Source organism: Nerophis ophidion, linkage group LG17 (assembly GCF_033978795.1).
Source record: "Nerophis ophidion isolate RoL-2023_Sa linkage group LG17, RoL_Noph_v1.0, whole genome shotgun sequence".
Taxonomy (NCBI): Eukaryota; Metazoa; Chordata; class Actinopteri; order Syngnathiformes; family Syngnathidae; genus Nerophis; species Nerophis ophidion.
Genome location: NC_084627.1, coordinates 4,609,622 through 4,622,905, shown reverse-complemented (window position 1 = coordinate 4,622,905; position 13,284 = coordinate 4,609,622). Strand labels below are relative to the sequence as shown.

The 13,284-nt window shown below is 44.4% G+C and overlaps 1 protein-coding gene across 1 annotated transcript in view; it reads left to right on the top strand.

Annotated features, from left to right (window-relative positions):
• lrrc75bb (leucine rich repeat containing 75Bb) overlaps positions 1-6,128 on the top strand; it is a 116,222-nt gene extending 110,094 nt beyond the window's left edge. Inside the window, exon 4 of the mRNA XM_061877258.1 lies at positions 5,576-6,128. Within this exon, the coding sequence (XP_061733242.1) occupies positions 5,576-6,128 (553 nt within the window). The remainder of the gene's footprint in view (positions 1-5,575) is intronic.
• Positions 6,129-13,284: the final 7,156 nt, after the last annotated feature.

Genomic DNA, 13,284 nt, shown 5'->3' with positions numbered 1-13,284 from the left:
TTTTCACGACATTTTACAGTAAATGTAAAAACTGTCAGCTCAGTGAAACATACATACATACATACATACATACATACATACATACATTAGGGGTTTAACGGTACGTGTATTTGTATTGAACCGTTTCGGTACGGGGGTGTACCGAACGAGTTTCTAAGCTAAAGTCTTAACAAGCTGCTTTGCTTCTTCTGCCTCTGTGTCAGCACCCAGCATTGTCCCACCCACACAACCATCTGACGGGTTACATATATAGCGGTAACAGCCAATCAGCAGTGCGTATTCAGAGCGCATGTAGTAAATGCTTCAGTGTCGGGCAGATAGGTGTTTAGCAGGTGAGCATAAGGCATTGTACTCTCCCCAAATGATAATAAACACCTCCTAGTCAACTACTACTAAATTCACTATGAGCCCGTTGACCTTCTAGAAACTTAAACTGCAGCTCAGCTCGCTCGCAGTTCTGGCTTGAGGTGAAGGCTAATTAGCTTTTAGCGTAACGTTAGCTCAATTTGCAGTGTGTGTGTGTGTTTTACGGACAGAAAAGCTTTGAATGGCAGGGTCCCTGCTACTGTATCACATGTTGATAAAAATAAAATATTTACATAATAAAATTCAACTTCAGGCTTCCCAAATGCTGTAATAAATTAAGCATGAGTTGACTTGAAACTGTTTAATGTTGCACTTTTTATATGAAGAAGAAAAGTTTTGTCATTTTATTCAATCTGAGCAAAAATTTGAGGCAGTTTAATGTGGATTAACGTGGGCAGAATTATTATAGTGTTCCCAATGTTAAAAAGATAAAGTCCATCCATTCATCCATTTTCTACCGCTTGTTCCCTCTTGGGGTCGCGGGGGGCGCTGGCGCCTATCTCAGCTACAATCGGGCGGAAGGCAGGGTACACCCTGGACAAGTCGCCACCTCATCGCAGGGCCAACACAGATAGACAGACAACATTCACACTCACATTCACACACTAGGGCCAATTTAGTGTTGCCAATCAACCTATCCCCAGGTGCATGTCTTTGGAAGTGGGAGGAAGCCGGAGTACCCGGAGGGAACCCACGCATTCACGGGGAGAACATGCAAACTCCACACAGAAAGATCCCGAGCCTGGATTTGAACCCAGGACTGCAGAACCTTCGTATTGTGAGGCAGACGCACTAACCCCTCTGCCACCGTGAAGATAAAGATAAAACAAGATAAAAGGATAAAGTCATTGTTTACAAATTTGGTAAATAAATAACCAAAGAATTTATATTTTGTTGTTTTCTTACTGTACCGAAAATGAACCGAACCGCGACCTCTAAACCGAGGTATGTACCGAACCAAAATTTTTGTGTACCGTTACACCCTTAACATTCATACATACAAACATTTAGGGTCCATCCATCCATCCATCCACCCATCCATCCATCCCAATAAGGTGTGTGTATAAGGACTGCATGATTTTGGGCAACAATTTTTTTACATGTTTTTCATTTTTAGGTTCCGTTTAAGCACTGACACCGTTATTCAAATAGCAATTTAGTACTTTGTATTTTTTTAAATATAAACAACACCCGGCTTCACGGTGGAAGAGGGGTTAGTGCGTCTGCCTAACAATACTAAGTTCCTGCAGTCCTGGGTTCAAATCCAGGCTCGGGATCTTTCTGTGCGGAGTTTGCATGTTCTCCCCGTGACTGCGTGGGTTCCCTCCGGGTACTCCGGCTTCCTCCCACTTCCAAAGACATGCACCTGGGGATAGGTTGATTGGCAACACTAAAATTGGCCCTAGTGTGTGAATGTGAGTGTGAATGTTGTCTGTCTATCTGTGTTGGCCCTGCGATGAGGTGGCGACTTGTCCAGGGTGTACCCCGCCTTCCGCCCAATTGTAGCTGAGATAGGCGCCAGCGCCCCCCGCTGCCCCTAAAAGGGAATAAGCGGTAGAAAATAGATGGATGGATGGATAAACAACACCCATCCCTATTAGTGTATATCAAATTTTGTGGAGATTCGGCAGAACTGTGTGAGAAACTTCAAGTCCGTCAGATTTATTATGTTTAATAAGAGTGCCATCAAGTAGAGTAATAGTCAGAAAATGAATAGCGCAGGTAACATAATATGGGATGTTTTATTTAAGACATGTTTCAGTTAAATTAAGGAACGTCACGTGTTGAAAGTTTTACAATCCAACAAATGTTCCCCCTTTTGTGTGCAGTGGTTCCGTAGTAGAAGTTTGGTGGCGGAAACATTTTCCATTGCAAAAAATAGAAAAAGAAGCCTGTAAGATGTAAATACAATACAACAAATAAACAACAAACGCCTTGTTAGCACAGAAGAAAAGCAGAGGCATAGACTGCAAGAAACAGCATGAGGTCTGGTTTGTTATTGTTATGCCTGCTGGTTATGAAATGTACCAGCCAAATAAAATCCTTAAAGAGGATAGTCCTTGTTAAGGACCATGAGCAAGTCAGTCCAGTCCTTGTGATCAAATCAAAGTCTATCCAATCCTGACTACAAACCCCGTTTCCATATGAGTTGGGAAATCGTGTTAGATGTAAATATAAACAGAATACAATGATTTGCAAATCATTTTCAACCCATATTCAGTTGAATATGCTACAAAGACAACATATTTGATGTTCAAACTTATAAACTTTATTTTTTTTTTGCAAATAATAAGTAACTAAATTGCTAAAGTAGTTGGGAAAGGGCATGTTCACCACTGTGTTACATCACCTTTTCTTTTAACAACACTCAATAAACGTTTGGGAACTGAGGAAACTAATTGTTGAAGCTTTGAAAGTGGAATTCTTTCCCATTCTTGTTTTATGTAAAGCTTCAGTCTTTCAACAGTCTGGGGTCTCCGCTGTCGTATTTTACGCTTCATAATGCGCCACACATTTTCCATGACAGACAGGTCTGGACTGCAGGCGGGCCAGGAAAGTACCCGCACTCTTTTTTTACAAAGCCACGCTGTTTTAACACGTGCTGAATCTGGCTTGGCATTGTCTTGCTGAAATAAGCAGGGGTGTCTATGAAAAAGACGGCGCTTAGATGGTAGCATATGTTGTTCCAAAACCTGTATGTACCTTTCAGCATTAATGGTGCCTTCACAGATGTGTAAGTTACCCATGCCTTGGGCACTAATGCACCCCCATACCATCACAGATGCTGGCTTTTCAACTTTGCTTCAATAACAGTCTGGATGGTTCGCTTCCCCTTTGGTCCGGATGACACGATGTCGAATATTTCCAAAAACAATTTGAAATGTGGACTCGTCAGACCACAGAATGCTTTTCCACTTTGCATCAGTCCATTTTAGATTATCTCGGGCCCATACAAGCCGGCGGCGTTTCTGGATGTTGTTGATAAATGGCATAGTAGAGCTTTAACTTGCACTTACAGATGTAGTGATGAGCTGTATTTAGTGACAGTGGTTTTCTGAAGTGCTCCTGAGCCCATGTGGTGATATCCTTTAGAGATTGATGTCGGTTGTGGATACAGTGCTGTCTGAGGGATCGAAGGTCACGGTCATTCAATGTTGGTTTCCGGCCATGCCGCTTAGGTGGAGTGATTTCTCCAGATTCTCTGACCCTTTTGATGATATTATGGACCGTAGATGTTGAAATCCCTAAATTTCTTGCAATTGCACTTTGAGAAACGTTGTTCTTAAACTGTTTGACTATTTGCTCACGCAGTTGTGGACAAAGGGGTGTACCTCGCCCCATCCTTTCTTGTGAAAGTCTGAGCATTTTTTTGGGAAGCTGTTTTTATACCCAATCATGGCACCCACCTGTTCCCAATTAGCCTGCACACCTGTGGGATGCTCCAAATAAGTGTTCTTCAGACCACCAAGCACCGACATGAGAGCCTGTTTCAGGGTTATAATATTGTTTTATTTTTCAATAAGTCTCTCAGTTGCTTTCCAGCAATTGTCTTTTTGTCTTTCGTCCTCGCTTGTCCTCTGGCTCCAGCTCCGACCCCGTCTCTCATCCTGGCCGCTGCTTATAACCGAGCGGCAGGTGATTAGATAACAAGGCCATCTACGCACCTGTCGCTGATTTCGAGGCAACACCCCGCTTCGATGCAGGCCACGCCCCCCTCCACAGTTAGCTTCAGAATAACAATGTTATTACAAAAAATATTATGTGGCTCTTACAGAAATACAGTTTAAAATATTTGGCTTTTTGGCTTTCTCAGCCAAAAAGGTTCCCGACCCCTTTTGTAGCATATTCTACTGAATAAGGGTTGAAAAGGATTTGCAAATCATTGTATTCCGTTGGAGGAGTTCAAGTACCTAGGAGTCTTGTTCACGAGTGAGGGAAGAGTGGATCGTGAGATCGACAGGCGGATCGGTGCGGCGTCTTCAGTAATGCGGACGTTGTACCGATCCGTTTTCGTGAAGAAGGAGCTGAGCCGGAAGGCAAAGCTCTCAATTTACCGGTCGATCTACGTTCCCATCCTCACCTATGGTCATGAGCTTTGGGTCATGACCGAAAGGATAAGATCACGGGTACAAGCGGCTGAAATGAGTTTCCAGGTCTCTCCCTTAGAGATAGGGTGAGAAGCTCTGCCATCCGGGAGGAACTCAAAGTAAAGCCGCTGCTCCTTCACATGGAGAGGAGCCAGATGAGGTGGTTCGGGCATCTGCTCAGGATGCCACCCGAACGCCTCCCTAGGGAGGTGTTTAGGGCACGTCCAACCGGTAGGAGGCCACGGGGAAGACCCAGGACACGTTGGGAAGACTATGTCTCCCGGCTGGCCTGGGAACGCCTCGGGATCCCCCGGGAAGAGCTAGACGAAGTGGCTGGGGAGAGGGAAGTCTGGGGATGTGTTTAGGGCACGTCCAGCTGGTAGGAGGCCACGGGGAAGACCCAGGACACGTTGGGAAGACTATGTCTGCCGGCTGGCCTGGGAACGCCTCGGGATCCCCCGGGAAGAGCTAGACGAAGTAGCTGGGGAGAGGGAAGTCTGGGGATGTGTTTAGGGCACGTCCAGCTGGTAGGAGGCCACGGGGAAGACCCAGGACACGTTGGGAAGACTATGTCTGCCGGCTGGCCTGGGAACGCCTCGGGATCCCCCGGGAAGAGCTAGACGAAGTGGCTGGTGAGAGGGAAGTCTGGGGATGTGTTTAGGGCACGTCCAGCTGGTAGGAGGCCACGGGGAAGACCCAGGACACTTTGGGAAGACTATGTCTCCCGGCTGGCCTGGGAACGCCTCGGGATCCCCCGGGAAGAGCTAGACGAAGTAGCTGGGGAGAGGGAAGTCTGGGGATGTGTTTAGGGCACGTCCAGCTGGTAGGAGGCCACGGGGAAGACCAAGGACACGTTGGGAAGACTATGTCTCCCGGCTGGCCTGGGAACGCCTCGGGATCCCCTGAGAAGAGCTAGACGAAGTGGCTGGAGATAGGGAAGTCTGGGCTTCCCTTGCCCCCGCGACCCGACCTCGGATAAGCGGAAGATGATGGATGGATGGATGGATGGATGGATGGATGTATTCCGTTTATATTTACATCTAACACAATTTCCCGACTCATATGGAAACGGGGTTTGTCAATTCTGCACTGACTTTCAGTTGCTTTGTTTCTCCCAACAGTCTGAAGACCACCCTGAAGAAGAAGCTGTCCGGTGACGTGGTCAACCTCTCCGGCGTCCCGCTCTCGGGCCGAGACGTCCACCGCCTGGCCTTCTACCTGCAGGGCGGCAGCGAGGCGGTGTCAGCGGTGGACCTGAGCTTCACCGGGCTGCAGGACGAGAGCCTGCGCCTGCTCCTGTCGCCCCTCGGCGGCCTCCCCGGACTGACCACGCTCGCCGTCAACGGTAACCGCCTCACCGTGGCCGTCCTGAAGGACCTGACGGAGGCCGTGAAAGACCCCAAGAATTTCCCCAAGCTGGCGTGGATCGACCTGGGCAACAACGTGGACATCTTCACCGTGCCGCAGCCGCTGCTGGTGGCCCTGCGGCGCCGCTTCGGTTTACGCGGCAGCCTCCCCACCATCTACGAGTATAGCGGGGCAAAGACCTTCGACGGGTACGAGCCCGGCGTGTTCGAGGAGGAAGGAGACGAAGACGATGACAGGCTTGAGGTCGGCGAAGCACGCGGCTTCAGGGAGGACACAAGGTGGAGAAGTGTTCAGGTGTCATTCTGATCTGAGAGGTTTGTATCCGCCCGTCTCCACGCTTTCTCTTTCTGAAAACAAAGACTCTTTCTAGTCTGACCTCAGAGGTCCTTGCTCAGTCAGACACTTTATTTATGGATTCATCGTCTTCAGTCTAGACGAGGTCAGACTGAGAGTGTTTCATATCACTTACCAAACTAAATCTGTGCAGTCAAGTGCCTTGCACAAGGGCACCTTAGTAGTCATTGACCACGGAATATGTTTACAGTCATATATTTCCAAGTTAGATGAAGGACTTTTTCATAATCTCTCAGCTCTAGATCAGGGCGTGTCAAAACCTTTTCCTCAAATCCAAAGATGTTTGAGCCATTTTGATGTATTTAATTTTCAAAGCTAATTTAATATCCATCCATCCATCCAACTTCCTCCGCTTATCCGAGGTCGGGTCACGGGGGCAACAACCTAAGCAGGGAAACCCAGACTTCCCTTTCCCCAGCCACTTCGTCTAGCTCTTCCCGGGGGATCCCGGGGCGTTCCCAGGCCAGCCGGGAGACATAGTCTTCCCAACGTGTCCTGGGTCTTCCCCGTGGCCTCCTACCGGTCGGACGTGCCCTAAACACCTCCCTAGGGAGGCGTTCGGGTGGCATCCTGACCAGATGCCCGAACCACCTCATCTGACTTGTCCAGGGTGTACCCCGCCTTCCACCCGATTGTAGCTGAGATAGGCGCCAGCGCCCCCCACGACCCCAAAAGGGAATAAGCGGTAGAAAATGGATGGATGGATGGACTTCCCAGTCACAACTATTACAAACATCACTATGAGCCCGTTGACATTCTAGAAACTTAAACTGCGGCTCAGCTCGCTCACAGTTCTGGCTTGAGGTGATGTGAAGGCTAATTATCTTTTAGCGTTACGTTAGCTCATTTTGCTGTGTGTGCGTGTGTGCGTGTGTTAGGGGCAGCAAAGCCCTGTCTGTCTGTTATTTCACATGAACTAACATGAACTCCATGGTGTTCAGGGATGAATAGTCTCTCCTATTGCAATTGTACATTCTAGAAACTTAAACTGCGGCTCAGCTCGCTCACATTTCTGGCTTGAGGTGATGTGAAGGCTGATTATCTTGTAGCGTTACGTTAGCTCATTTTGCTGTGTGTGTGTGTGCGTGTGTTAGGGGCAGCAAAGCCCTGTCTGTCTGTTATTTCACATGAACTCCATGGTGTTCAGGGATGAATAGTCTCTCCTATTGCAATTGTACTATTTTTCAGCTATAGTTACATTAATCATTAGTAATGTAGCAGCCTAGTTTTGAATAGCAGGGTCCCTTCTATCACATTTTGACAAAAATATCCCAAATGTAATAAATTAAGCATGATGAGTTGACTTGAAACTGTTTAATGTTGCACTTTTTATATGTAGAAGACAGGTTTTGTCATTTTATTTAATCAAAGCAACAACTTGAGTCAGTTTAATGTGGATTAACGTGGGCAGAATTATTATAGTGTTCCCAATGTTAAAAGGATAAAGCCATTGTTTACAAATTTGGTAAATAAATAACCCAAAAAATTATATTTGGTTGTTTTCTTACTGTACCGAAAATGAACCGAACCGTGACCCGTGACCTCTAAACCGAGGTACGTACCGAACCCAAATTTTTGTGGACCGTTACGCCCCTAGCTTCATTCAACACATTAAAGTTAAAGGCCGACTGAAAGCCACGACTACCCACCACGCAGTCTGATAGTTTATATATCAATGATGAAATATTAACATTGCAACACATGCCAATACGGCCTTTTTAGTTTACTAAATTGCAATTTTAAATTTCCCGGGAGTTTCGTCTTGAAAACGTCGTGTAATGATGACGTGTACGCAAGACGTCACGGGTTTTTAGGAAGTATGAGCTCTGCACACACACACACAGCTAAAAGTCGTCTGCTTTAACGGCATAATTACACAGTATTTTGGAGATCTGTGTTGCTGAATCTTTTGCAATTTGTTCAATTAATATTGGAGAAGTCAAAGTAGAAATATGGGAGTTGGGAAGCTTTAGCCTTTAGCCACACAAACACACGGTGATTCCTTGTTTAAAATTCCCAGAGGTGAAACTTTACTATGGATCAAGCAAACATGAATCACGACGGAATGTCAATCAGCAGGTTTCGGTGAGAAAATTGTGGTAAAAAGTCGCTTCTTACCGGAGAAAAGCTGAGCTTGTGTCGTCCATAAAGCTGCCGTCGACTCCCCGGAGACTTTTATTTTGAAACAGCTTTTTACCTCCAATGCAAAAAGTTTTTCACAAGAATAATCAACACGCGGAAAAATAATTCCGAGGATAAACAATTAACTTAAAATCACTCTACAAAAATAAGGAGGAATACTAATGTAAGGAAATTCTGACAAAAAAAAGAATATTAATAAGAATAAACGAAAAGTGCTCCAACAGGAGGGAAAAAACACCAAAACGACTATAAATAACAAAAAAAAAATCACTCAATCAACGAGGCAATAAATTCAAAACTTGGAAAAACAAAAACTCACCGATTAGGAAGACGAAGGATAACCAAGGACGCTCGAAGGAGGGGAAAAGTCAACTCAAAATGACAGCAAAAAGTAGGAAAACAGGAGCAAGACAAGGAGCTAATCAAGGACATGGGCATGGATGCTAGAAAGGCACGATAGACGAGACAATCTGGCAAAGGACAAACGGAGAGGTTAGCTTAAATAGGAAGTGGGAGTGTTTTGTGGGTTCTTCCGAGGATGTTGTAGTCGTAATGATTTGTGCAGTCCTTTGAGACATTTGTGATTTGGGGCTATATAAATAAACATTGATTGATTGATTGATTGATTGAGTGACGGGGAACAGGTGGAAACAATCAGGAGTCAGGGATGACGTCAGACTGGTGACACAAGAGGAAGGGCTCGTGGTCTGAAACAAGAGGGTAGCTTTTCAAAATAAAACACGTAAATCACAAGACGGAAAAACCAAGACAAGACTTCCCTCACCGCGGTGTGACAACTATCAGGTCATATTTAACTCACTAAAACACTAGCAACACAATAGAAAGATAAGGGATTTCCCACAATGATCCTAGTAAATGTGTCTAAAAACATCAAAATCCGTCCTAATGCAATCGCCCTTTTTTTTTTTCTAGTCCGTCGCTATCAGTATCCTCAAACACGAATCTTTCATCCTCGCTCAAAATAACGGGGAAATTGTCGTTTTCTCGGTCCGAATAGCTGTTTTTGTCGGAGGCTCCCATTATAAACAATGTGAATATGTGAGGAGCCATCACACTTGTGACGTCATCGTCTGCGACTTCCGGTACAGGCAGGGCTTTTCTCTTGGCACCGAAAGTTGCAAAACTTTATCGTGGATCTTCTTTACTAAATCCTTTCAGCAAAAATATCGGGAAATGATCAAGTATGACACATAGAATGGACCTGCTAGCCCCGTTTAAATAAGAACATCTCATTTCAGTAGGCCTTTAAAGTACCCATGATTGTCACACACATAAGAGGTGTGGCTAAATTATTCTGGGAGGTGAGGAGAGCAGTGAGCAGCAGTGGTGGGCCCGCCCGGGACTCATTTTGGGTGATTCAACCCCCAATTCCAACCATTGATGCTGAGTTCCAAGCATGGACGTAATGGCTTCCATTTTTAGAGTATTTGGTATGACTCAAAGAAGATATGAAGTGTTTAATATTTTTCTCCGACTCGACTCAATTGATATAACGGGTTTAAAGGGGAACATTATCACAATTTCAAAAGGGTTAAAAACAATAAAAAATCAGTTCCCAGTGGCTTGTTTTATTTTTGGAAGTTTTTTTCAAAATAGTACCCCTCCCGGAATATCCCTAAAAAATAGCTTTAAAGTGTTTGATTTTCGCTATTTGCGAGGCGACTGTACATTTCCCTGTGACGTCATACAGGGCTGCCAATACAAACCACAATACCGCAGCAAGATATAGCGACATTAGCTCGGATTCAGACCCGGATTTCAGCGGCTTGAGCGATTCAACAGTTTACGCATGTATTGAAACAGATGGTCGGAGTATGGAGGCAGATAGTGAAGACGAAATTGAAGCTATTGAGCGAATAGCTATTGACGCTATTCGGCCATTGCTGTACCTAATGAAGTGGCCCATAGCATGGCCGTCTTATTAGCATCGCCGGTAAAATGTGCGGACCAAACGATCAGGACTTTCCCATCTTGAGACACTGGAGCAACTTAAATCCGTCGATTGGTAAGTGTTTGTTTCGCATTAAATGTGGGTATCTAGTTTCAAATGTACATACAGCTAGCGTAAATAGTATGTTAGCATCGATTAGCTGGCAGTCATGCCGCGACCAAATATGTCTGATTAGCACATAAGTCAACAACATCAACAAAACTCGCATTTGTGATTTTGTTGACTTAATAGTTGCAAATGCATCTGCAGGTTATCCATACATCTCTGTGCCATGTCTGTCTTAGCATCGCCGGTAAAATGTGCGGACCAAACAATCAGGACTTTCCCATCTTGTGACATTGGAGCAACTTAAATCCGTCGATTGGTAAGTGTTTGTTTCGCATTAAATGTGGGTATCTAGTTTCAAATGTACATACAGCTAGCGTAAATAGTATGTTAGCATCGATTAGCTGGCAGTCATGCTGCGACCAAATATGTCTGACTAGCACATAAGTCAACAACATCAACAAAACTCACATTTGTGATTTCGTTGACTTAATCGTTGCAAATGCATCTGCAGGTTATCCATACATCTCTGTGCCATGTCTTATTAGCATCATCGGTAAAATGTGCGGACCAAACGATCAGGACTTTCCCATCTTGTGACACTGGAGCAACTTAAATCCGTCGATTGGTAAGTGTTTGTTCCGCATTAAATGTGGGTATCTAGTTTCAAATGAACATACAGCTAGCGTAAATAGTATGTTAGCATCGATTAGCTGGCAGTCATGCCGCGACCATATATGTCTGATTAGCACATAAGTCAACAACATCAACAAAACTCACATTTGTGATTTCGTTGACTTAATCGTTGCAAATGCATCTGCAGGTTATCCATACGTCTCTGTGCCATGTCTTATTAGCATCGCCGGTCAAATGTGCGGACCAAACGATCAGGACTTTCCCGTCTTGTGACACTAGAGCAACTTAAATCCGTCGATTGGTAAGTGTTTGTTTCGCATTGAATGTGGGTATCTAGTTTCAAATGAACATACAGCTAGCGTAAATAGTATGTTAGCATCGATTAGCTGGCAGTCATGCCGCGACCAAATATGTCTGATTAGCACATAAGTCAACAACATCAACAAAACTCACATTTGTGATTTCGTTGACTTAATCGTTGCAAATGCATCTGCAGGTTATCCATACATCTCTGTGCCATGTCTTATTAGCATCGCCGGTAAAATGTGCGGACCAAACGATCAGGACTTTCCCATCTTGTGACACTGGAGCAACTTAAATCCGTCGATTGATAAGTGTTTGTTTCGCATTAAATGTGGGTATCTAGTTTCAAATGTACATACAGCTAGCGTAAATAGTATGTTAGCATCGATTAGCTGGCAGTCATGCTGCGACCAAATATGTCTGATTAGCACATAAGTCGACAACATCAACAAAACTCACATTTGTGATTTCGTTGACTTAATCGTTGCAAATGCATCTGCAGGTTATCCATACATCTCTGTGCCATGTCTTATTAGCATCGCCGGTAAAATGTGCGGACCAAACGATCAGGACTTTCCCATCTTGTGACACTGGAGCAACTTAAATCCGTCGATTGGTATGTGTTTGTTTCGCATTAAATGTGGGTATCTAGTTTCAAATGAACATACAGCTAGCGTAAATAGTATGTTAGCATCGATTAGCTGGCAGTCATGCCACGACCAAATATGTCTGATTAGCACATAAGTCAACAACATCAACAAAACTCACATTTGTGATTTCGTTGACTTAATCGTTGCAAATGCATCTGCAGGTTATCCATACATCTCTGTGCCATGTCTTATTAGCATCGCCGGTAAAATGTGCGGACCAAACGATCAGGACTTTCCCATCTTGTAACACTGGAGCAACTTAAATCCGTCGATTGGTAAGTGTTTGTTTCGCATTAAATGTGGGTATCTAGTTTCAAATGTACATACAGCTAGCGTAAATAGTATGTTAGCATCGATTAGCTGGCAGTCATGCCGCGACCAAATATGTCTGATTAGCACATAAGTCAACAACATCAACAAAACTCACATTTGTGATTTCGTTGACTTAATCGTTGCAAATGCATCTGCAGGTTATCCATACATCTCTGTGCCATGTCTGTCTTAGCATCGCCGGTCAAATGTGCGGACCAAACGATCAGGACTTTCCCGTCTTGTGACACTAGAGCAACTTAAATCCGTCGATTGGTAAGTGTTTGTTTCGCATTAAATGTGGGTATCTAGTTTCAAATGTACATACAGCTAGCGTAAATAGTATGTTAGAATCGATTAGCTGGCAGTCATGCTGCGACCAAATATGTCTGACTAGCACATAAGTCAACAACATCAACAAAACTCACCTTTGTGATTTCGTTGACTTAATCGTTGCAAATGCATCTGCAGGTTATCCATACATCTCTGTGCCATGTCTGCCTTAGCATCGCCGGTAAAATGTGCGGACCAAACGATCAGGACTTTCCCATCTTGTGACACTAGAGCAACTTAAATCCGTCGATTGCTAAGTGTTTGTTTCGCATTAAATGTGGGTATTTAGTTTCAAATGTACATACAGCTAGCGTAAATAGTATGTTAGCATCGATTAGCTGGCAGTCATGCCGCGACCAAATATGTCTGACTAGCACATAAGTCAACAACATCAACAAAACTCACATTTGTGATTTCGTTGACTTAATCGTTCCAAATGCATCTGCAGGTTATCCATACATCTCTGTGCCATGTCTTATTAGCATCGCCGGTAAAATGTGCGGACCAAACGATCAGGACTTTCCCATCTTGTGACACTAGAGCAACTTAAATCCGTCGATTGGTAAGTGTTTGTTTCGCATTGAATGTGGGTATCTAGTTTCAAATGTACATACAGCTAGCGTAAATAGTATGTTAGCATCGATTAGCTGGCAGTCATGCTGCGACCAAATATGTCTGACTAGCACATAAGTCAACAACATCAACAAAACTCACATTT